The 20,423-nt window shown below is 45.2% G+C and overlaps 7 protein-coding genes across 7 annotated transcripts; 4 read left to right on the forward strand and 3 right to left on the reverse strand.

Moving 5' to 3' along the window:
- Positions 1 to 5,089: 5,089 nt before the first annotated feature.
- Positions 5,090 to 6,367, forward strand: HO173_013420 (uncharacterized protein; the record flags this gene model as incomplete). The annotated part of the gene is made up of 3 exons (XM_037315237.1): positions 5,090 to 5,154; positions 5,248 to 5,366; positions 5,445 to 6,367. The coding sequence occupies 3 exons, from the start codon at positions 5,090 to 5,092 to the stop codon at positions 6,365 to 6,367; spliced, it is 1,107 nt and encodes a 368-aa protein (XP_037157867.1).
- Positions 6,368 to 6,462: 95 nt separating this feature from the next.
- Positions 6,463 to 7,337, forward strand: HO173_013421 (uncharacterized protein; the record flags this gene model as incomplete). The annotated part of the gene is made up of 2 exons (XM_037315238.1): positions 6,463 to 7,057; positions 7,180 to 7,337. The coding sequence occupies 2 exons, from the start codon at positions 6,463 to 6,465 to the stop codon at positions 7,335 to 7,337; spliced, it is 753 nt and encodes a 250-aa protein (XP_037157868.1).
- Positions 7,338 to 7,407: 70 nt separating this feature from the next.
- HO173_013422 (uncharacterized protein) lies at positions 7,408 to 8,105 on the forward strand (the record flags this gene model as incomplete). Its single annotated transcript, XM_037315239.1, has 2 exons — positions 7,408 to 7,718; positions 7,988 to 8,105. 2 exons carry the CDS (start codon positions 7,408 to 7,410, stop codon positions 8,103 to 8,105), a joined length of 429 nt encoding a protein of 142 aa, XP_037157869.1.
- Positions 8,106 to 8,296: 191 nt separating this feature from the next.
- HO173_013423 (uncharacterized protein) lies at positions 8,297 to 9,557 on the reverse strand (the record flags this gene model as incomplete). The annotated part of the gene is made up of 7 exons (XM_037315240.1): positions 8,297 to 8,381; positions 8,437 to 8,502; positions 8,626 to 8,659; positions 8,803 to 9,073; positions 9,130 to 9,396; positions 9,456 to 9,479; positions 9,546 to 9,557. The coding sequence occupies 7 exons, from the start codon at positions 9,555 to 9,557 to the stop codon at positions 8,297 to 8,299; spliced, it is 759 nt and encodes a 252-aa protein (XP_037157870.1).
- Positions 9,558 to 9,911: 354 nt separating this feature from the next.
- On the reverse strand, positions 9,912 to 12,135 carry HO173_013424 (uncharacterized protein; the record flags this gene model as incomplete). The annotated part of the gene is made up of 2 exons (XM_037315241.1): positions 9,912 to 10,372; positions 11,919 to 12,135. 2 exons carry the CDS (start codon positions 12,133 to 12,135, stop codon positions 9,912 to 9,914), a joined length of 678 nt encoding a protein of 225 aa, XP_037157871.1.
- A 505-nt stretch (positions 12,136 to 12,640) lies between these two features.
- On the reverse strand, positions 12,641 to 15,817 carry HO173_013425 (uncharacterized protein; the record flags this gene model as incomplete). Its single annotated transcript, XM_037315242.1, has 3 exons — positions 12,641 to 13,306; positions 13,357 to 15,434; positions 15,484 to 15,817. The coding sequence occupies 3 exons, from the start codon at positions 15,815 to 15,817 to the stop codon at positions 12,641 to 12,643; spliced, it is 3,078 nt and encodes a 1,025-aa protein (XP_037157872.1).
- Positions 15,818 to 16,145: 328 nt separating this feature from the next.
- On the forward strand, positions 16,146 to 17,629 carry HO173_013426 (uncharacterized protein; the record flags this gene model as incomplete). Its single annotated transcript, XM_037315243.1, has 4 exons — positions 16,146 to 16,382; positions 16,614 to 16,736; positions 16,789 to 17,508; positions 17,558 to 17,629. The coding sequence occupies 4 exons, from the start codon at positions 16,146 to 16,148 to the stop codon at positions 17,627 to 17,629; spliced, it is 1,152 nt and encodes a 383-aa protein (XP_037157873.1).
- Between the last annotated feature and the right edge of the window lie 2,794 nt (positions 17,630 to 20,423).

Consider the following 20,423-nt stretch of genomic DNA (forward strand, 5'->3'; position numbering starts at 1 on the left):
TTCTCTCTTATACTCTTCTCTCTTATACTCTTCTCTCTTAAAAATTCTCTCTTAAAAATTCTCTCTTAAAGATTAAAAATTAAAAATTCTAAAATAACTTTATAACGATAAATTATAATTTTCTAAAGACTTTATAACTATTAGAAGATATAATAAAGATTAAGTTTTCTAAATTTTAGAATACTCTAATTATTAGTATATATAATAGAATAAGATAGAGCTAAGCTTAAAAATCTTGAATTTATATATATAGTTAATTATAAATTCGTTAGATCTACGCTTTTTGATTAGATATCGCGGGTAAATAAATTAGCGTCCGTAACCATCAAAAATCTCGCCTCTTATTAAAAAAATAGGTGTACGTTATTAATACATAGAATAACTTTTTTATTTTCTATTAAATTTTTAAGACTTTTTTTTTAAATTATAGAACGAAATATGGGCTTTCAGATAAAAAAAGAATTTCTAAATTTAATTTTATAACTATTAAAGCGCAAGGAATTCAAATATCGCTTACCAAAGTTCGCTCGATAGCCGGAGTCGTCGGATAGCTCTAATTAGGTATATATTATTTGATTTTAGAATAACTTTTTTATTTTCTATTAAAATTTTAAAATTTTTGTTTAAATTATAGAACGAAATGTAGGCTTTTAGATAAAAAAAGAATTATTAAATTTAATTTTATAAATGTTTAAAGGCAACGAATTTAAATATCGTCTATTAAAAGTTCGCTTATTAAATTTACTCGACAGCCCTAATTAAAAAAAATGATTATAAATTTAATTTATAAATCTTTACTCGTCTACTATATAATAAAATTAAAAATCTATTAAGTTCTTAATTTTTTTAAAAAATTCTTAGCGATTATAGAATAATCGAGATAATTTTTTAATATTAGTATATATAAAAGAATAAGATAGGGCTAAGCTATAAAATCTTGAATTTATATATATAGTTAATTATAAATTTAGAGTTACTACGCTCTTTAGTTAGACCGGCTAAGTTAGCCCGCTAGCCCTCTTAAGCTCCCTTATTAAAAATTTATATATAGAAGTTTTACACTTTAAAGTACTCAGCTTACGATACATACAATTACTTCATAATTCCTCAAATTATAAAGCTCGCTTTACGCTTTCTAACGCTATAAAAATTATAAAGTTTAACCTACTATTAGTAAATTAAATGAATATTTAAATATAATAGTTATGATAGTCACACCAGACGCGTTATCTATTTATTATTCTTTTATTATTTTATTAATTCTATCAATTCTATTAATTCTATCAATTTCACTAATATAAATATAATCGTCTTCGATATCTCTCGCCCAATTAGAGCCCCTTACTAACGCCCTCAGATTATCTCTCAGCAACCTTAGCGAGTAGTAGCGACCTTCTTTTACTATATATATACGATAAATATACGATTATTTTATTAAGACGTATTAGTAGACCACCTCCGCCTTTAGACGATAAAGAATAAAAAACGGATTAAATAATTAACGGTTATATATCTTAGTACGTATTAATAAAAAATCGTATCGAGTTGAAACAACTGTAATATTTTGAAAACGTTTTATAGATTAAAACCGTTATAACACCGTTGCGATACCGTTACGATATCATTATGGAAACCGAGAAATCGTTATAAAATTAAAAACTATTTCGAAAAGAATAAAAAAATTAGGACTGCAATATTAGTTAAGGTCTATTAAGAATAGAATATTTATAAAATTAATTAATTTTAAATAAAAGATGCATTCGTTGTTGATTCGAACTACGAGACTACCTTACTCTACAAATTTTTATTACTCGACCAAATTTACTTGAGCTGGAGAAGAGCTTATTTGACTATATAAAGTAGTTTATATAAATCTATTATTACTAAGGTATCTATATAAATACCGTTATTCTACTAATTCATAATTACTACCGTAATAAACCAGATCCTCCGATTTGACGTATCAAAATTTGGTACGCTTGTTGAGCGAAACCAATTTGCTACCATTTCAAAAAAAGCACCACTAAAAATATATGACGTATTTGATCCCTTTCGAAATCATGGTTGCATTACAAAGCTACCGCCAAAAGGCGGTAAATCTTACTAATTTGGTTAAGGTACGGTTAGCGCAACTCATAGCCCTCCGCTAAGGAAATCCGCTACTACTAGCAATCGAGGCCGCAAGCGAGCCTAATAGCTACCTACTACTACTCATAAACGCATTAGAAAACCCTCAAAAAGAGCCCAAACGAATACGTTCTCCCCTATATACTCCTCCCAAGCCAGCGGTAGGTGGGTTAAACTAACATTCAAATATTATAGTCACACCAAACGCGTCCGAACGTCATATACTCTTCACGATTCCACATCAAATCATTACTTAATAAGCGGAGAACACTACTATAACTTGGCCTATCATCCCCACTACATTAAGAAGTAAGAGAAGGAACTATAATAGGCAAATGCGGAGAACACTGCGGAGAAACCAAGCGGCAACAAGGCCATCATCGTCAAGAACACGGCTCAACTCTCCAAGATCCCACGTTATATACTCTCCACGGTTCCACATCAAATCATCACTCAGTAAGCGGAGAACACCACTACAACTTGGCCGTTCCACATCAAATCATTACTCAGCAAGCGGAGAACACCACTATAACTTAGCCTATCATCCCCACTACATTGAGGAGCAAGAGGAGGAACTACAACAGGCAAATGCGGAGAACATTGCGGAGAAACCAAGCGGCAACAAGGCCACCATCGTCAAGAACACGGCTCAGCTCTCCAAGATCCCACGTCATATACTCTCCACGGTTCCACATCAAATCATCACTCAGCAAGCGGAGAACACCACTGCAACTTAGCCATTCCACATCAAATCATTACTCAGCAAGCGAAGAACACCACTACAACTTAGCCGTTCCACATCAAATCATTACTCAGCAAGCGGAGAACACCACTACAACTTGGCCTATCATCCCCACTACATTAAGGAGCAAGAGGAGGAACTACAACAGGCAAATGCGGAGAACATTGCGGAGAAACCAAGCGGCAACAAGGCCACCATCGTCAGGAACACGGCTCAGCTCTCCAAGATCCCACGTCATATACTCTCCACGATTCCACATCAAATCATCACTCAGCAAGCGGAGAACACCACTACAACTTAGCCGTTCCACATCAAATCATCACTCAGCAAGCGAAGAACACCACTGCAACTTAGCCTATCATCCCCACTACATTAAGGAGCAAGAGGAGGAACTACAACAGGCAAATGCGGAGAACACTGCGGAGAAACCAAGCGACAACAAGGCCACCATCGTCAAGAACACGGCTCAGCTCTCCAAGATCCCACGTCATATGCTCTCCACGGTTCCACATCAAATCATCACTCAGCAAGCGAAGAACACCACTGCAACTTGGCCATTCCACATCAAATCATTACTCAGCAAGCGGAGAACACCACTACAACTTGGCCTATCATCCCCACTACATTAAGAAGCAAGAGGAGAAACTACAACAGGCAAATGCGGAGAACACTACGGAGAAACCAAGCGGCAACAAGGCCACCATCGTCAAGAACACGGCTCAGCTCTCCAAGATCCCACGTCATATACTCTCCACGGTTCCACATCAAATCATCACTCCGGAACGATACATATTTGGACGAATTAAAATCGTCCGATATCTTACTCTAACAGCTATTTTATTATTCGAAAGATTTCACTACGGCAGGAGATAATATGGGATTCACACCACTAATTGACATGTTGTCTCCATTTCTTTCCAGTATTTCGATACTTCTTGCCATAAGGACATAGCCTTTCTCTATTTTTTATAGGCAATTATTACGAATCAATCCTCCACACTTAATACACCTTCCTAATTAGGCCTTAACGCGCCTCTCTCCGTACATATATGCCTGTATGTAGGTCAAAAACGCACAGCAAGCGATCAGAGTTCGATTTGACTTAGAAAAATCCAACTCCATGAATTTAATTCATGGGCCTTTACTTGTAGAGTATATATTCTTAGTTTACTTCTAATTATATAATTCTTAAAAAAAGAAAAATAAAATTTATAATTCTAATATACTTTAAAATTAAAAAATTAAGAATTTTAACTAATATAATTTAGAAAATTATTAAAATATAATAAATATAATATAGATTAGATTATAAAGTTTTTAAAAGATTTAAATTATTCGCTATATTATAAAATAGAATAATAGTAAATATTATAAAATACTCTTTATAGCTTTAAAATAGTTAAGATAAAAAAATCTTAATCTTAAAACTTATTTAATAGTCGAGATAATTTTTTAACGTAATATTAAATTAATATTTTAATATTTTACTTACGTTTTTTTTAAATTCTTTAATAATAAATACTTAAATATATAATATATAAAATATATAATTTTTAAATTATAATTAATTATAATTATAAATCTATATTAAAATAATTAATATTTTAATTTTTAATCTTAAGATATACTAGAACTATAGAACTTTTTTCTTTTTTCTATTAAGTATTACTATTAGAGTTACGATAAAAAGAAAGTAAGTATATTCTTAAATTAGTAAAAGTAGTTATAAAGTATAAAGAAAGATATTTCTTTAAATAATATAAGTTAAATTATTAAAAGCTATCGAAGAAGAAAGTTAAAGAAATCGTTAAGTTATATTAAGAATATAATTAAAAACGTAATAATTATATAATTAGAGATATGTTATATCTTATAATATTTAAATTAAAATCTTTTAAAAATCTTAGAATTAATTAATTATTATTATAAGTAAGAGTAATATAAATAATAGATTATAAAGAGTAATAATTATAAAGATATTTAAGAAATTTCAATCCCTGTTTTCCAGGGGGGGGGGTGCTTGCGGGAACTTTTTTGTTTTCTAATGATTAAGAATATAGGGGTAAGCTAGCGGTCAAACTATTTGCCGGCGGAAAAATAGCAAACAAAGTGAAGTACATTGTTATATTTTGCTTCACATTTGCCTTTGGCCTAGTTCTAGAGCTGAGCTCTGTACCATCTATTCCGGCCAAGTCGATAGTTGGCCCTTCACCTGACAAGATGCTGATCGAAGAAGAAGATGCCGCAGAGTTGAAAACATGGGTGGTGAAGAGACTCGAGAACATGTATGTGAGGATCCATTGCTGAGAAGGTTTCCTTCCAGACTTCTAGATCATTCCTCATGATCTCGAGTCTTGCTGACTGCCGCAATTTTGAAGCTCCGACGCAGATTCCGACGTCCTGGCAGATTACGTTATAGCTTTGATGCGCGCAGACACCCCAGAGTCAGAGCTAAGGACGACCGCAGTCGATTGCCTGGAAGACTTCCTGAAAGACAGTATGTAGGAAATCCCAAGAGATGCAGTACATGCTAGCGTGAGCTTCAGGCTGACCGTGGCCCTGTGTTATAACCTAGACACTGCCACATTCGTCGACGAGATATTCAAGGCAATCCATACCAGATCCTACTCTCCCAGGAATTTGATTCCTCAGAGCGCTTCGTCCACCAGTCCAACTTTCGCAGCTCCCTCAGGACCTGCTGGCGCATACGGCTCACTTGGCGTTGGGCGAGGGTTGCACGGGGGATATCAAGAGTCAAGGAAGCGCTCGTACAATGACAGACAAGAAGAGGGTCCTGGGATTGACTCGCATTATTCGCGAGGTGAGCGCCAAATAAAGCAGATGCGGAGAGGTGGCAGGGGTGGTAGAGCAGATGCATTCGTGCCTAGAAATGGAAGAGGAGGCTTTCAAGAATCCATGTATCCTCAAGCACGAGCCTCACCGGTAGCACTGGGCTTTCAAAATATGCCAATGCCGCCGCCTTTCGATCCCAATGATCCGCTTGCGACAATAATGGCCATGCAAGCTATGGGATTACCGCCGCTTCCTGGCATGCCACCGCTTCCTCAAGCAGGCTCACCGAACGTTTTACCCCAATTCGGAGGGCAAAGCCTATCACCTTCACATGGGCCCCGGAGAAACACTCATAGGGAGCGATGTAGGGATTACGATGAGAAATTCTTTTGCGAAAGGGGGGACGCTTGTCCCTACGAGCACGGCACAGATCGACTGGTCGCATCTGGTCAAGACGGTAGGTTTCCCATCTATGTGAAGTGGGTGGAGCTAATGTTGTCCAGAATACGACCCGAAGAATTCGACCATTATGAACCCGCAGGCTACCTCCCCTACGTCGAATGGACACGGTGGATCACAGGAGCACCGAGGAAATGGGTATACTCAAGGAAGAGGAAGAGGAGACCGGGGGGGGATTCTTGCAGCGGCGCAACAACCACCGGGCCGACTTTTCTCAAGCGGGTCCCAACCACGACCGGTCCATAACCACTATTGTTGTCGAACAGATTCCAGAGGAGAAATTCGACGACCGATCTGTCCGAGACTTCTTTTCCGAGTTTGGCAACATTGAGCAAGTCACAATGCAGCCATATAAACGCCTTGCTTTAGTCAAGTACGACGATTACATGGCTGCCAGGAGAGCCTATGAAAGCCCGAAAGTTATATTCGAAAATAGATTTGTTAAGGTCTACTGGTATAAGCCCGGTGGACTACCTACTCCACCAGCGACTGCCAAAGGAACCGTAAAGTCGCCTCCCATGTCCAAGGACGAAGGACCACCCTTTGATAGAGAGAAGTTCGAGCGAGATGCGGTGGCAGCTCAGAAGAAGCTGGAGGAGAAGAAAGTCCAGATGAAAGACGTGGAAGCAAAGAGGCATGCGCTAGAGAAGCAGAAAGAAGAATTAGCCCAGAAGCAAGCCGAAGAGAAGCGGAGGCTGCTCGAAAAGTTAGCGGCAAAGGTTGTGGCTCCTAACGGCGATACATCAATGACTGACGCTACAAATGGAAGCCATGGGGCGGACGACAACAAAGTGAGCGCGCACACGAAGGCGTTACGGGAGAAAGTCGCAGAACTGGAGGCAGAGGCTAAGAGCCTGGGCCTGGATTCAGCGCTAAGCGATACGCCTTACCAATATAGAGGACGAGGAAGAGGCAGGGGTCGGGGTTCCTATCGCGGTGCGTATTTTCCGAGTCCATGTTGAGTCTTGAGACACGTCTTGGAGCCGCCTATTCTGTAGACATGTTCCAAGGCTCGATAGACAACCTCGAACAGGCAATACTGACTCTGAATCTACTAGGTTGGGAAGGGTTTGCCTCGGGCTCGGAATCATTCAGGGGAAACCCCCGTGGCAGAAGCGCTTTTGTGGGCAGAGGCGGTGGGAAATACAACTTGGATAATCGAACGAAAAAGTGGCGGTCACGGGCGACCTCAGTGGAGAGAAAGACGAGGCTCTGAGGCAGTATTTGCTGGTAGGTCTTCGACTTTGGACTCTTTGGCTGACACTTTGGAGACTGATGTTGTGGAAATGCAGGGAGTGGGCGAGTTCGAGGCCATCGAAGGTCATCCGGATCGCCCTGATACCCAAGTCGTTACTTTCAAAGACCGACCCACGGCAGAGACCTTTATGTACGGCGTTCATGATATTCCATTGGTCGGAAAACTGGATTTCGCGTGGTTTAATGCTCCAGGTGTGTCTGGCCAACCGACACCGAAACAGGCGGAGACCGATGGCGACACAGGAATGGGTGGCACAAGGGCGGATGATCATCACGCTGACAAGGGAACTGTGTTGGCCAACACCGAAGTCGACTATGACGTAGCGGAAGACGAGGTGTGGTAAATCATGCTGCTGACTGTTTGCCTGCATACAACCCTTTCAATAGATTCTGAGCAACACTGCCAATCTTTTCCATTGCCAACCTTTTCCTTTCGTGCTTGCAGTGATTGATTTTGATTCAACGTCCTATCGCCAGCAATCGAATTTCGATGCTATCTACAGTCTATCGTCGATTGGAATGGGTGGGTTTCCCACTTCGCTTGAGGCCTGAAAATGAATCATCTCGCTAGCCTTTTCTGAGTACTCTGGTCGTCGTTAATCCTCATAGCAGAGGACAGAGCTCCAAAGCCCGACCGGTCCTGAGAATGCCGAAAGCTCAAGCGCTCAACAACCTCTGGCTTGCGACCACACAATACGAACAGTCTGCGTTCAGATTACCTCTGTGAGCGGCGCCAGATTGAAGGATTTAGACTTTTGCTTTTTAACAGGCCGCTTTCATCCTTTTGCCATGAATCACGAAAAGGCCAGAAAGGATCAGAAAGGGCACTTCTTTGGGTGGTGCCAGGCTCTACGTACGCTCATTTTGTCGGTGCTTCGCTCGACTATCCCGTTGTTGGTCTTTTTGATACAAGTAACATCAGAACTTTTCTTGAGCAGGTCTCAAATCCAATTCATGTGTCCACAGGTCTGGTTCCTGGTTCGCTAGCCATAGATACGTTTTACTTTGTTCGACGGTCAGTACGTATCCACAATGTTCTCAGATCAAAGTCGGCTCACCCCACGCTTTCAGCCTTCATGACTTTGCCCTGGTGCTGTGCTTCCCCATCTTCGTCCTTGATCCCGCTTGGTAAGTTGTCGGAATTAGCAGGATTTCTCTAGGTGGAAGTTGATTCAAAGACAGGGCCTTTTCCTCTACACTTCTCCCGCCCCAGAATACAGGATGCGATGACTTGGCGATGTACTTACCCGTTTGCTATTGTATGTACGACATGTATGCCACCTAGATATTTTAGAGTCAACATTTTCAGTCCAATTCTATGGTTGAACAACAAGACGTATCTGTTGGATAGAAGACTCCAAGTATTTCTTGCGACTCTGTGCACGGTACACAATGCGAAAGATCCAATACAAAAGCGCACTTACTCGGCGAGTACTCTTTCGCTAAGGCTTGGGCCAGCGACCGTGCCCCTGACCGCGAAGCTCCATATGCCGCAAAGTTCGCATTCGTTCTCATGGCCCCGAGGGTCCCAGTAAAGATCAGTGTGCCTTTCTTTCCACCACCGTCTGCCAGAAGTATCTGTCCGTGTTGGTCGAAGAGCATCCTCACTACCTCCTTTGAAAATGCCATTGCACCTCCAACATACGTGTTGAGCGATTCGGTGAAATCGGAATGAGATTCCTCAAGAAAAGGTTTCTATCGTTTGCATGTCAGGTGAAGTAAGAATCAAAAACGTCAGAGCAGTGTGTTACCTTGGAGGCATGTTTGACATGAAAAACAGCCACCTTGAGCTTCAAGCCCTTGAAGGAGCTATGGGAGCGGATGTCGGAGAAAGCTTTGGAGAGCTTCTCGGGCGAGGTGTCGGTGGGAAAGGCTTCTACTGGGTTGGGAGTGGACGAGCGGATTCCTTTCGCTACCGCATTCAGATTATCCGAATTTCGAGCCAGAACAGCGACGGCAAGATTTCCATGAGATGGATGTGCGAGTATTCTACATATGCCTGCGCCGCTGGTAGGTCCCTGTGTAGAAAGGCTGTCAATGCCTCTATGGGGATGGCGAGGCTACTGTGGGAACTGACCGCTCCAATGAGTATTGCCAGACCCTAATAGAAGCAAACATTAGTATATTGATGTTCTTGTATAGACATTTTTAAATTTTTGGGACATACGGAGGGAGGCATGATTTGCTTTTACTCTCGATGCCAACGAGGTTGTTGTGCCCTTGAAATGTGTAGGAGGAAGTAAAGAAGTAAAAGAAGTAAGTAGGATTGACAGGTCAATGTAAGATTATGTTTGTATTTTCTTTTTCTATCAAATCAATAAGTATGAGCGGTAAACATGAAGAAGAGAATCGAGTGAATGACATTTAATTCCCCTTCGTCGGCAAGCAGCCCGAGGTATTTCGTCATAACGAATTGACTTTCCGGAATTCCGTGCTAAAAGGGAAAGGGGTTAATACTCGGGAGTATCTCAGATATGTCACGTGTCAAGTGCGACGTGTGAGTGAGAAAAAAAAATAAAAAAATGACAATCTTTCAGACGCCTTTATCATCATCGTCGTCGTCGTCGTGCGCAAGTACAGCAGTCTGAAAAGAGGTAGCGATCCCAACTTTAGCGCGTACCCTATCTTCGTCCATCTCTCGCTTGTTATAATCCTCATGAATCTGGTATCCAGTCACGGTTGCTAGAATCTCTTTCCTCGCTTCGGCAGATTCGGGCATGGTATTGGCACGCCAGGCAACGTGACCGTCTGGACGGCAGAGCGCCAAATTAGTTCCCCATATGCTATGAGCGGCTTGCTCGGATCGCAGAACAGCGTGGTTCAAGGGAATGCCGAATTGCTTTCGTGCCATGGGAACAAACCCGTCCACCGCGGTGCTGTCGGAACATGAGTCCACAAAGTCAACAAGGGTCCATTGGCCAGCAATGAGATCAACAGTACTTGTTTTACCGTCCTTGAGAAAGACATGAGGAGCTCGGTGGCCGGGTCTGGTACCTATCGATTGATCAGCGTGACGGAATCGGAATATGAGACAGATGAAATAATTGGGGGGTCCATACTAGAGACGTAAGCTTTCACATCATATGGCGGTTCCTCGGTATTGTCAGAAGATATTGCAGCGGACTTGTAGCGAGAGTCCAGTTCTATTCCTCGATCTCGATACTCGCTACCGGATGTGGTAATGTAGGAAGAAAGCTTCTCCCGCAACGCAATGCCGGCGGGAGTGCCAGCGGTCAGAAGCTTTGGGTTATCCTGATACCACTATACCCTTAGTTTATGCTCGATGACATGGCGCCTGCAACGCTCTAGGCGGTCAATCATGGTTGACCTTTGTTCATCTAGGTACGAAGCCAGTAAACATGGGCCTCCATAACCCTTGAGAACGGCGGCTAATCCCCAGCTAACGGCAAGGGCATCTTCGACGCCAGAACTCATACCGTACCCGCCGTGCGGTGGATCCTTGTGAGCTAAATCCAGTCAGACATATGACCTCTTGAAGATGGATCAACATACCGGCATCTCCTGCTAAGATAACCGCTCCTGAGTCAGATGCGTAGTGTTCCGCAAGAGCGAGGTTAGGGTGCCATATGTTACAGAAAAGGATCTGGCCAATCTTTACGGGATATTTGCCTGCCGCCCCTGCTAAAACCCGGTAAATAGCCTCTTGGGGGTCTAAGGTTGTTGCCGTGATGTTTGGGTTGTCCAGCATTAAGTGCGCGGTGAAGGTATCTCTATATGGCTGTCAGTCTTTTAACGTCCAAAGAGAGGGGACAATCCAATACACTGCGTCCTGGGCAATCAAGAAGCTCTGTTGTGGTTTCTAGGGTTAGCTGATCTCTTCCAGGACCGAACCAAATTTGGTCCCATTTCCAGAGGTTGGGAAACATCCCATACAACTCAGATTCCTAATCGAACTTATGGCAAGGATTTGAGATGTACTCACCCTGTCAGGAGGAAAGGCATGCCAAAACGACCAAAACGACGCAATTTCGCAAACTCTCTGGATCGGAAATGGACGAGGAGCATTGTCGCAAGCCTAAATCAATCGATTCAGTGTGCAACCTTTGGGAGGGAGGAGTGGATTCTAACATTTGTCCTCCAACCATTTTGACTCCCGCGCTCTTTCGTACTCGACTCTGCCCTCCATCGCAGCTCACCAAAAATCGACTTCGAATCACTCTTGTGTCATTGGCTTGATCCGTGAAAGTTGCGGTAACTTCCCCGTCGCTCTCTACAAGAGATTGGAACTCGTAGCCAAATCGACAATCAATCAGCCGTTGCTCAAGGCACTTCCGCTTCATCCATGTCTCGAAAATTATCTGAGAACATCGCTGACCGGTTTCGGCTGGCTGACTCCCATTGTTATTGGCTTGGATTTCATCCTGCCAGTCTTTCATCGAGGGTAATGCCTATCCCCATGATCAGCGCCATATCATTAGAACATTCCACCAATCAGATACCCAATTTGCAAGCAGCAGCCCGTCTTCATTCATACTTGTGTAAAAATGAGAGTCGGACTGATACTCGTCTGGCACTGCACCCTTTTGATCTCGATACTCCTGGGCGATACCCCACGTTCGTAGGATTTCCATCGACCTGCAGTTGGTAAGATCCATCTTGGGCCACTTTGTGGTTCCTAGATTTTTCTCCGCAAGCACACAGGCAATTCCTGAACGAGCCAGACCATAGCCGGTGAGTAAACCAGTGGGGCCGCCCCCAACGACGAGAACCGAGACTTGCTCATCGTCGCTTGACATTTTGTCGTCGCTATGGCTTAGCCCTGTCATCGGTGCAAATGTTGAAGAGGATTCAACAGAAATGTGGGTGATATGATAGTAGGATTATTGGTCTGAACGAAGTTAGACGCAAATGTCAGACTCACTTGGTTATCTTCAGCCGCATAGCACTCAGGCAAGGAAGGAAAAGTGACATTAAACGGTAGTGAGCTGAGGTTATGATTGCGCAAGCTACGTATACACGACGGCCAAGGTGAACAAAGTGCTGGAGTGTGCGATGTTTTTGGGACAAAGCCTGCTGAAGCCTCCGACTAGAGATGTTTCCTTGACATCATACGCATAAAGCTCTATGCTCATGGCAGACGGTTGCACATTGCGCCAGCGACGGCTAATGGCCTGGAAAAATGGGTCCATAATGGACGCGAGTCGATTGCGAACCTTGTGTGGCACGCTCTATGGGTAGCGCAGTATCTTGACATAAACGTCGCATCAATGATTTCATAGTGACTGCTTATACGTCTCGATCTCAGCTCTGGAGCTTCTTCTCCCTTTTGAAACAGAGGAACTCGCTCCTAGTGCCTTCCCTTAGTCTTTTCAAGACCATCCTCATCTCGGGTAACTCTCCTTGCAATCGTTTACTTGCATCTGGCGTTGTGCCAGCGTCAAGCTCGATATATATCTTGGACTGAGTCTCGCTCGCTTTCTCTGTCGTGTACTGACTCAAAGTCTGAGCGACGAACTCGACGTCAAGCGTTGCTTGCATGAGAGCCGCAAGGGGATATCGCGACCTTTGTTTAAATGCCTCTAGGAAAGCTAGACTCATTTGTTCGAGGAGGTGAGAGAGAATCTGATTGGTCAATGGTGCCGCGGTTGTGGAGACTTCAGTGTGCACATAGACTAGTAGCAATAACGATTCGTAGACATATGGCTGGACGGCGGACGGACGGGCGGTGGCGGGTACCCAATCTGAAGAGGAGATGCCGGCATAGATGATAGAGGAAAGCTCATTGGCTGTAGGTTGCGTATAGGAGAGAAAAAGGCGTTCGGAGATTTGGGAAAGAGCATCACGGAGGGTTTTGGATTCGTCAGTAAGCGTTATGGAGAAGTTGCTTTCGAATTGGGAGGTCAGGTTAGGGACGATAGAGCTTTGAAGAGCTGCGAGGTTGGAGAGGGTCAGGAGCTTGCGGATGTTCTGTGCAGTGTTAGCGGATTGTCGAAGAGAAGCTGCGTGGAGGAAGTCACTTTATTCTTTCCATGAAGGCTTTCGTCGATGACTCTTGAGCCAACCATGTCATCGGAGCTTGCGACCTCGTCTTTCGCGTTGTGTGGCTTTGAACTCTCGGCGTTCTCAACCATACCAGACAAGGCTTTGTAGAGTGACGTTACGAACTGACTTCTGACCATCTGTACCAGCTTTGCAGTCGGAGGGGAAACAACAGCTACTGATCCGGACTTGGTCACAGCTGCTTCAGGTATGTAGAGTATCTTCTGCATGCCTGACAACACCGTGTTCTCCAAAGCTGAAAATCGAGCCGGCATATTGGTCAGTTCAGGCTGATCGGACGCCCGTGACCAATCCTCCATAACCTTACACATCTCAGCGTCTCGACCCCATGCCGCACACGCTGCTCGTGCCGACCTTTCTCGCGCACTAGTGACCATGGTCCTCAGCTTTTCGGACAAAGTGTGCCCAGATGCTATTGGGCGCATGGCAATAGCTTCACTTGCTGCTGAGCCAAGCAAAGTGAGAAGCTTTTCGAGGTAGTGTACTCCGCTCAGCGAATTTGCGTATGGAGGCCAGAACGCGAACTCTTCCCATGCTTCACCTCGTCGAAGGGAAGGAGGCGGTGGATGGTTTTCATCGAATTTGAAACGAGAATCCTGGTGGGCATACGGCGACAGTGTGGCAGATTGTGGTGTGACCGGTGTTGGTGTTGTTGGGGAATAAAGCATGGAAATATCTTCGATCGGAGGGTCTGCGAAAAACGAGTATATGTTCTCTTGCAATATGCCAACGAGCTCGGCGGCTCCGTTTTGGAGATCTTTGACACCATCTGTAGACAGTCGGTGATGTTTTCGGCTACGGCCGTCGATCCCTATTGGCAGTGTTTTCTGTCCTTTGCCGTCAATGAAGGTCTGAGCATTGCCCCAAAATTCAATTACTTCGCCCAGGATCCCACCCTGCACTGACAGCAGGTTGTTCAACGAATTATATATGAGATCCCAAAGCTCTAGAACAGGCGGCGTATCCAGGTCTTTGCTCGTTTCGTCAGCGTCCTTCCGAGCGGGGCTTTGCAGATGACTAGCAACGACCCGAGAAAATGGTGGTTCTATGTTCGCAAGTCTTCTGCGAAGGACCTCAATTTCTACCCTTGAGCGCTCAAAGGTAGCATTGATCTTGTTCTTCAAATGGTCATATCGGCTCAGCAGCCATACCCAGATTGGATTGTCTTCCACTCCAAGTTCTAAAAGGATGCCGATTAGCGCCATGTGATCATCCTGCGCATTACGTTCTGTGGATGATGTTGCGTTGTTCTGAACGTTGGTTAGCTTCCGCCAGATGTCGCGCTTGAAATGTTCGATCCGGTCCTCCACTTCGGACCACATGCGGCCAGTGATGACGATTTGATGGACTTGGGAGTCCGTGAGCTGTGCGTGGCCATTCGATGCGTTGCTGGCTATTTGCCTGGCGTCTTCTGTATATTTTCGAGCTCCAGAGTATTCTCTCACCAGACCCTCGTAGTCATTGCGCTTGATGCACTCGGACACAGCCTTTCCCACCTTGAGTATCTCGTGGCTTTTGTCGACAGAATCCATTACTGACTTCAAGCTTCCCTCCCGTTCTCGTCCACCCAAAGCTGGACCCCATATTTCTTCAGCCTTGACTGCAACCTCGATCAGAGGAGCTTTGATGCCTTGCACTCCGTACTCGCTCTCCTTCGTCAGGGCGTTCTTTCTCTTGTCGCTTTGCAATGGCTTGTTGGCGCCTCTTCCAGGAGATAGAGGACCCTGCCCGCTGGCGTTCCTGAAATGTGTGCTGCCCCTGCTGGTGACTCGGGAGTGAGTGCGTGATCTGTCCTGTTCGGGCTCTGCGCCTTGGTTACGCATCTCGGAGTAGACATTGTCAATCGTGGTTTTTGCCCGGACGAATCGTTCAAAATTAGACTCCACGAGTACTTTTAAAGACGCAGATTTCTGATCTATAGATCGCGAGAGAAAGTCGAGACCTTGCAGCAAGGATTGGGTTGAAGCATTTGAATGGACCTGTGATAGATATAGATTTGGAGAAAAGGTAGTAGAGGATAGGAGGAATCTGTTCCCTGAACGCAATCAGCATGCTGTGATCGTAAAAGGATGGACAGTCCTCACTTAACCGCTGGTCTTCCTCGACCGGCAGACCCTTTTGTCTCAGCACACGTATAACACTATCCGTCACTCCGAGAGGGTCAGGCTCGTCCCTCTGTACCAGATTCTCATGACCGTCCCGAAGCTTCTGGGACCCGGGTATTAAGCGACGATGATCGCTGCCATTGCGTTGCAGAGCCGAGTACCTCGATCTGGATTGACCAATGGCAGTCTTTGAGGGACCGCTCGCGGTAAGTTCCTCCTCTGAAGCGTCACTTTCATCTTTCTCTGCAGGCCAAGCTGTGGGGAAAGGACTGGTCAGATTGTAATGATTGAGGATTGTATGCTCATCGTTCATTCTGGCAGCATCTGTGGTTATCCACAAGGTTGCGTGAATTTTGGAAGGCTTCTAAGATCAATAGTAAGACTCGCTGATGGATTGCACTCTGAACCATGCGACAGTTGTGTACCCCAGAGCTTCGACTTGTATGCGGGACCAGCCGAGGTGCAATGGAACATAAGGTTTCGTTCCGAAGCAATAGCGCGGGAGGGTTGAGTTGAGCTGCAGGTAAATTGCTTCTTCTCTATCAGCTGTCCTTACATACTCATATTCAAAACTGTTACCTCACTTTCCTACAGCTTCTGGGGGACCAATCGTGCGCCAAGAGAGCACACGGGTTTCCAAGATGATAGCTAGTCGCTCGTTTACTGTTCCAGCGAGGCAGTGTCTGCGTATAGCTAACGTGTCTCGCCCATGGGTCCCCGCAATAGCACCAATAGCACAAGTATGTGAGGTCCAATTGCATGTGCTGCATCTGAAGACAATGCTTACGAACCTGCCTGTGATCAAGACTCAATTCAGGTCTTACTCGATCCCATATGAAGACAAAGTTGCCAAGTTCAAAGGGAAGAAAGGCTCAGATGTATGTGATACCCGAATACTCAAAGACCCTACACAATTTGCCTAGTGGATAAGAAGTCTGAAAGAACACTGCGCTCATCTTTTCATGGATCCAGGGCAATTATACAGTCACACTAATTGAAGGAGACGGTATCGGCCCAGAGATATCGCAGTCTGTCAAGGACATCTTCTCCGCAGCTAAGGCACGTGCAACCTCCTACTCTGCTCTCAAATTTGAGCTGATACTTCTCAGGTCCCAATCAAGTGGGAATCTGTAGATGTCACACCCCAATTGAAGGACGGCAGAACCGTCATTCCTGACAAAGCCATTGATAGTGTCAAAACAAACTTCGTTGCGCTTAAAGGACCTCTAGCCGTAGGATTTTCCAACGCCTGTCTAAGAGGATCAGAGGCTAATGTCGTAGCAGACCCCGATAGGAAAAGGCCACGTCTCTCTCAATCTCACTCTTCGCCGTACATTCAACCTCTTTGCCAACGTCCGTCCCTGCGTGTCTATCGCCGGCTACAAAACCCCCTATGACAATGTCGACACCGTCCTTATCCGCGAAAACACCGAAGGAGAATACAGTGGGATTGAACATGTCGTGATCGACGGTGTTGTACAGAGCATAAAATTGATCACCCGGGCTGCTTCTGAACGGGTATTGAGATTCGCGTTTCAGTATGCAGAGGACGTAGGCAAGAGGAAGGTTCGGGTTGTGCATAAAGCTACGATCATGAAGATGAGTGACGGCTTGTTCTTGAACATTGCTCGCGAGATCAGCAAGGACTTCCCACAGATTGAGTTTGACGCTGAACTACTCGACAACGCATGCTTGAAGATTGTAACGGACCCAACACCCTACAACGACAAGGTGCTAGTGATGCCGAATCTTTACGGTGATATCCTTTCGGACATGTGCGCCGGACTGATTGGTGGATTGGGCTTGACACCATCTGGCAACATTGGAGACGAATGCTCTATCTTTGAGGCGGTGCACGGTTCGGCGCCAGATATTGCAGGCAAGAGCCTTGCAAATCCGACAGCGCTGCTGCTGAGCAGCATCATGATGTTGCAGCACATGAATCTGCATGAGCATGCAGACCAAATCCAGAAAGCTATCTTTGATACTCTGGCAGAAGGAAAGGTGAGACGACTGCGGATCGTTTTTGGAGCCAACATGCTGACACTTCCAGTATTTGACTGGCGACTTGGGAGGGAAGGCGAAAACACACGAGTACGCAGAGGCAATCATCAAGAAGTTGTAGATACTCCAAAGCGTTTGTTTCCATTCCGTGTGTTCTGACAAGAGTATGGACTTGGAGCGATGGGCCATGTTCTCAATGAGTCACATCGTGTCTTGCGTTGTAAATACGTTGCATGTGTATATGCGTCCTCTCTGGGTAAGTTTTGCATCAACGACGCCACGGGTTTTAACCGAAGCGCAAGTAAGGTAGTCGACTTCCACCCTTCAGTGATTGCGTATTTGAATGACAGCATTCCTGCGTGTTCAGCGCCCCAGAGTCGGCCCAAACGGCTACGGCCTGCAGAAAGGGGCATCGATCAAAATGCGTGCTTTTTCATTGTGGCCCAGGAAAAGCCGGAGTAGGTACCTATGAGTATTCCGCATGAGTAAATCCAACAAGATCCTACACTGCCTTAATTGCTTGGCCATGATGAAGGTGTGGACCTGCTTGTACAAAGGTGAAAGCCAGTTGGAAATTGCTTCGACTCGGAGCCGTACTCGGTGAAGAGGAGCAGTGTACTGTGAGGATAGGGATAGGTACCTGGGCAAAGCAATGAGAACGATACCTACTACCTACCTACTGTACTATTAACTTACATGATGAATGCACGGGAATTTCCGGGATGGTACATAAAATGAAGAGGCGTTGATTAAAAAAAGTTGAGAATAATTGTCATTAATGCAGTCAGATTGCTCTTAGGAAGGTGGGTTGCCGATAGTCAGCCTTTTCTGCGATGTCCTCGTTATGTGACTAAACTTTTACGGGCCTAGTCAGGCTATTCGGCCTAATGCGGGAAGTGCGCCAAGTTGTCCATATCCTGATTTCCTGTATTCAGGTCTGAGTCAAAGTTTAAAAATTATCTTCTTACAATCAACGTCTTTTCTTTTCCAACCTGGATACTGAACATTATTATTACTTTTGAGTCAATAATATGTCTTCTATAAAGTAGAGTAGAGTGAGACCCTGAGGTATTCAACGGCTTCTTCTACTTTACTTTACTTTGCTTACTATCTTCGCTTCGTGCCTGCTAACACAATTCCCAGTCGAGTCGACTACTGGCGTACTCGTACGCATCTGCCCCTGATCATCATCAGTATCCCTTATCACCTCTCCATTCCCCCACCCCTCCCTTTCCCCTTTCCTCTTTCCTCTTTCCCTTTCATTCATTCATTCATTCATTCATTCATTCATTCATTCATGCATGAACTCTTCTAAACCTCTCTTTAACTTCTCATATCTTCCTTGCTTGATAGCTTAGTCCCTATCCTTGTTGAGTGTCGCAAATCGCCGCTGGTTGTCTTACGGCAGCTGCCCCACACCCCACCATGTCAATCCTCTTCTACGTATGCTTCTTCGCGCTCCACATACCCTCTTCCCACAAGTTTTGGAACCCTACCTGACATTTGTTGAGAATGTCTACTGGCTAAATGTTTCAGGGTTCGGTATCCCATTGTAGATGACAATACTGATCCCAAAGATCATCAGCGGGGCGCCCCGACTTTGTCGGAAGGCTCCAGGACCTATGGCCGTGTCTTCCATGTCAGGCATATGTTAAGAGAACGTCAAGCATAAAGAGATCCATTCCGCCGGATCTTTCATTCGAGAATGTCATACAGAAGGCAATGCCGCCATGCTCGCGTCAGGACTTCATGGTAGCTAACCTGCCGGCATTCTGGGTACGGAGCTAACCTTGAGCTTTCAATGACCTTTTGGGTAGAATACCTTGTATACGTCTCACGATGCCGAAAATCTGCAGTTCTGGCTGTGTGGTCAGCAGACTACTCGCGTAGGTTCTTTGGCTCCCAAGTCTAGAGCAAGCCCTTATCACCACTAGTGCAAAGCAGAACCACCGCGTCCTCACAGCAGTGACTCAATCAGACCGGTGCTACTATCGTCGAGCGAGGGAACCCTGTGAGCTGGAGGAGCGATGGTTTCGAGCTCGCTTTATCCACATCTTCGCCCAGGCTCACCAGAGCTTGTCTCACCTTGACACACGGTCCCTGGCTTGAACCACCAGCACTACTCTGTACCATTGCCACAGTCTACTCGGGGACGCCGACACGCAGATGGGCCTGGAATGCAATTCCCCGAAGTTTCATTGCCCAATCCCAATTTACAGCCCCACCCTACCAGCCAGCCTTTCCGTTCCTGAGATGAATCATTGTCATTTCGCACTATCTCCATCCTGGCTCGAGCAGAGGCTCAATCTCTCAAGTAGGGACCGCGCCGCCGTTCTTCATGCCCTAGAACACACTACTCACCCTGCATCACCCTCATCAGAGACATGGTCGAAACTAGCTTGCGCAGTCAATCTCACCCGAATTTCATCCAGCTTGGCTATCTGTAGCGGCAGCAAACCGCGCGTGCTCTTCGTCCCGGAACTCAGGTATCGCGCATATCGTCAGCGGCTCTCATTCTCGGTCTTCTGCTCATTTAAGCCACGCGTCAAGATGGTGGGATTCTTCGTCTTTCCGCTCTTTTTCGTTGGCTTCGATATCGGTGTCGCAGCTTACAAGGGTCTTTAAATCATCATCCCACAAGCCATCGCCGAGCTCTGCGCCCATGGGAGCAATTCAGCGGGGACGTCTCCCTTACCAGCTTCGATAGCGGCCGAAGAGGAAGCTAATCTATCTACCGACGACATGTTCAGCATGGTCTCCCGCTCAGAAAGTAAATTGTTTCACTCGACACTGGGACATCTAACAACTACACAACCATGAGTTGTAGGTCGAGAAATACAGACAAGAAGCATCTGTTCAGGAAGATTTTCACCAAGAGCATCTGGGTGCAGAACAGACGTGAGGTTGTTACAGGA

This window comes from Letharia columbiana, assembly GCF_014066305.1.
Source record: "Letharia columbiana isolate WasteWater2 chromosome Unknown xpSc0000139_s0, whole genome shotgun sequence".
Classification (NCBI taxonomy): Eukaryota; Fungi; Ascomycota; class Lecanoromycetes; order Lecanorales; family Parmeliaceae; genus Letharia; species Letharia columbiana.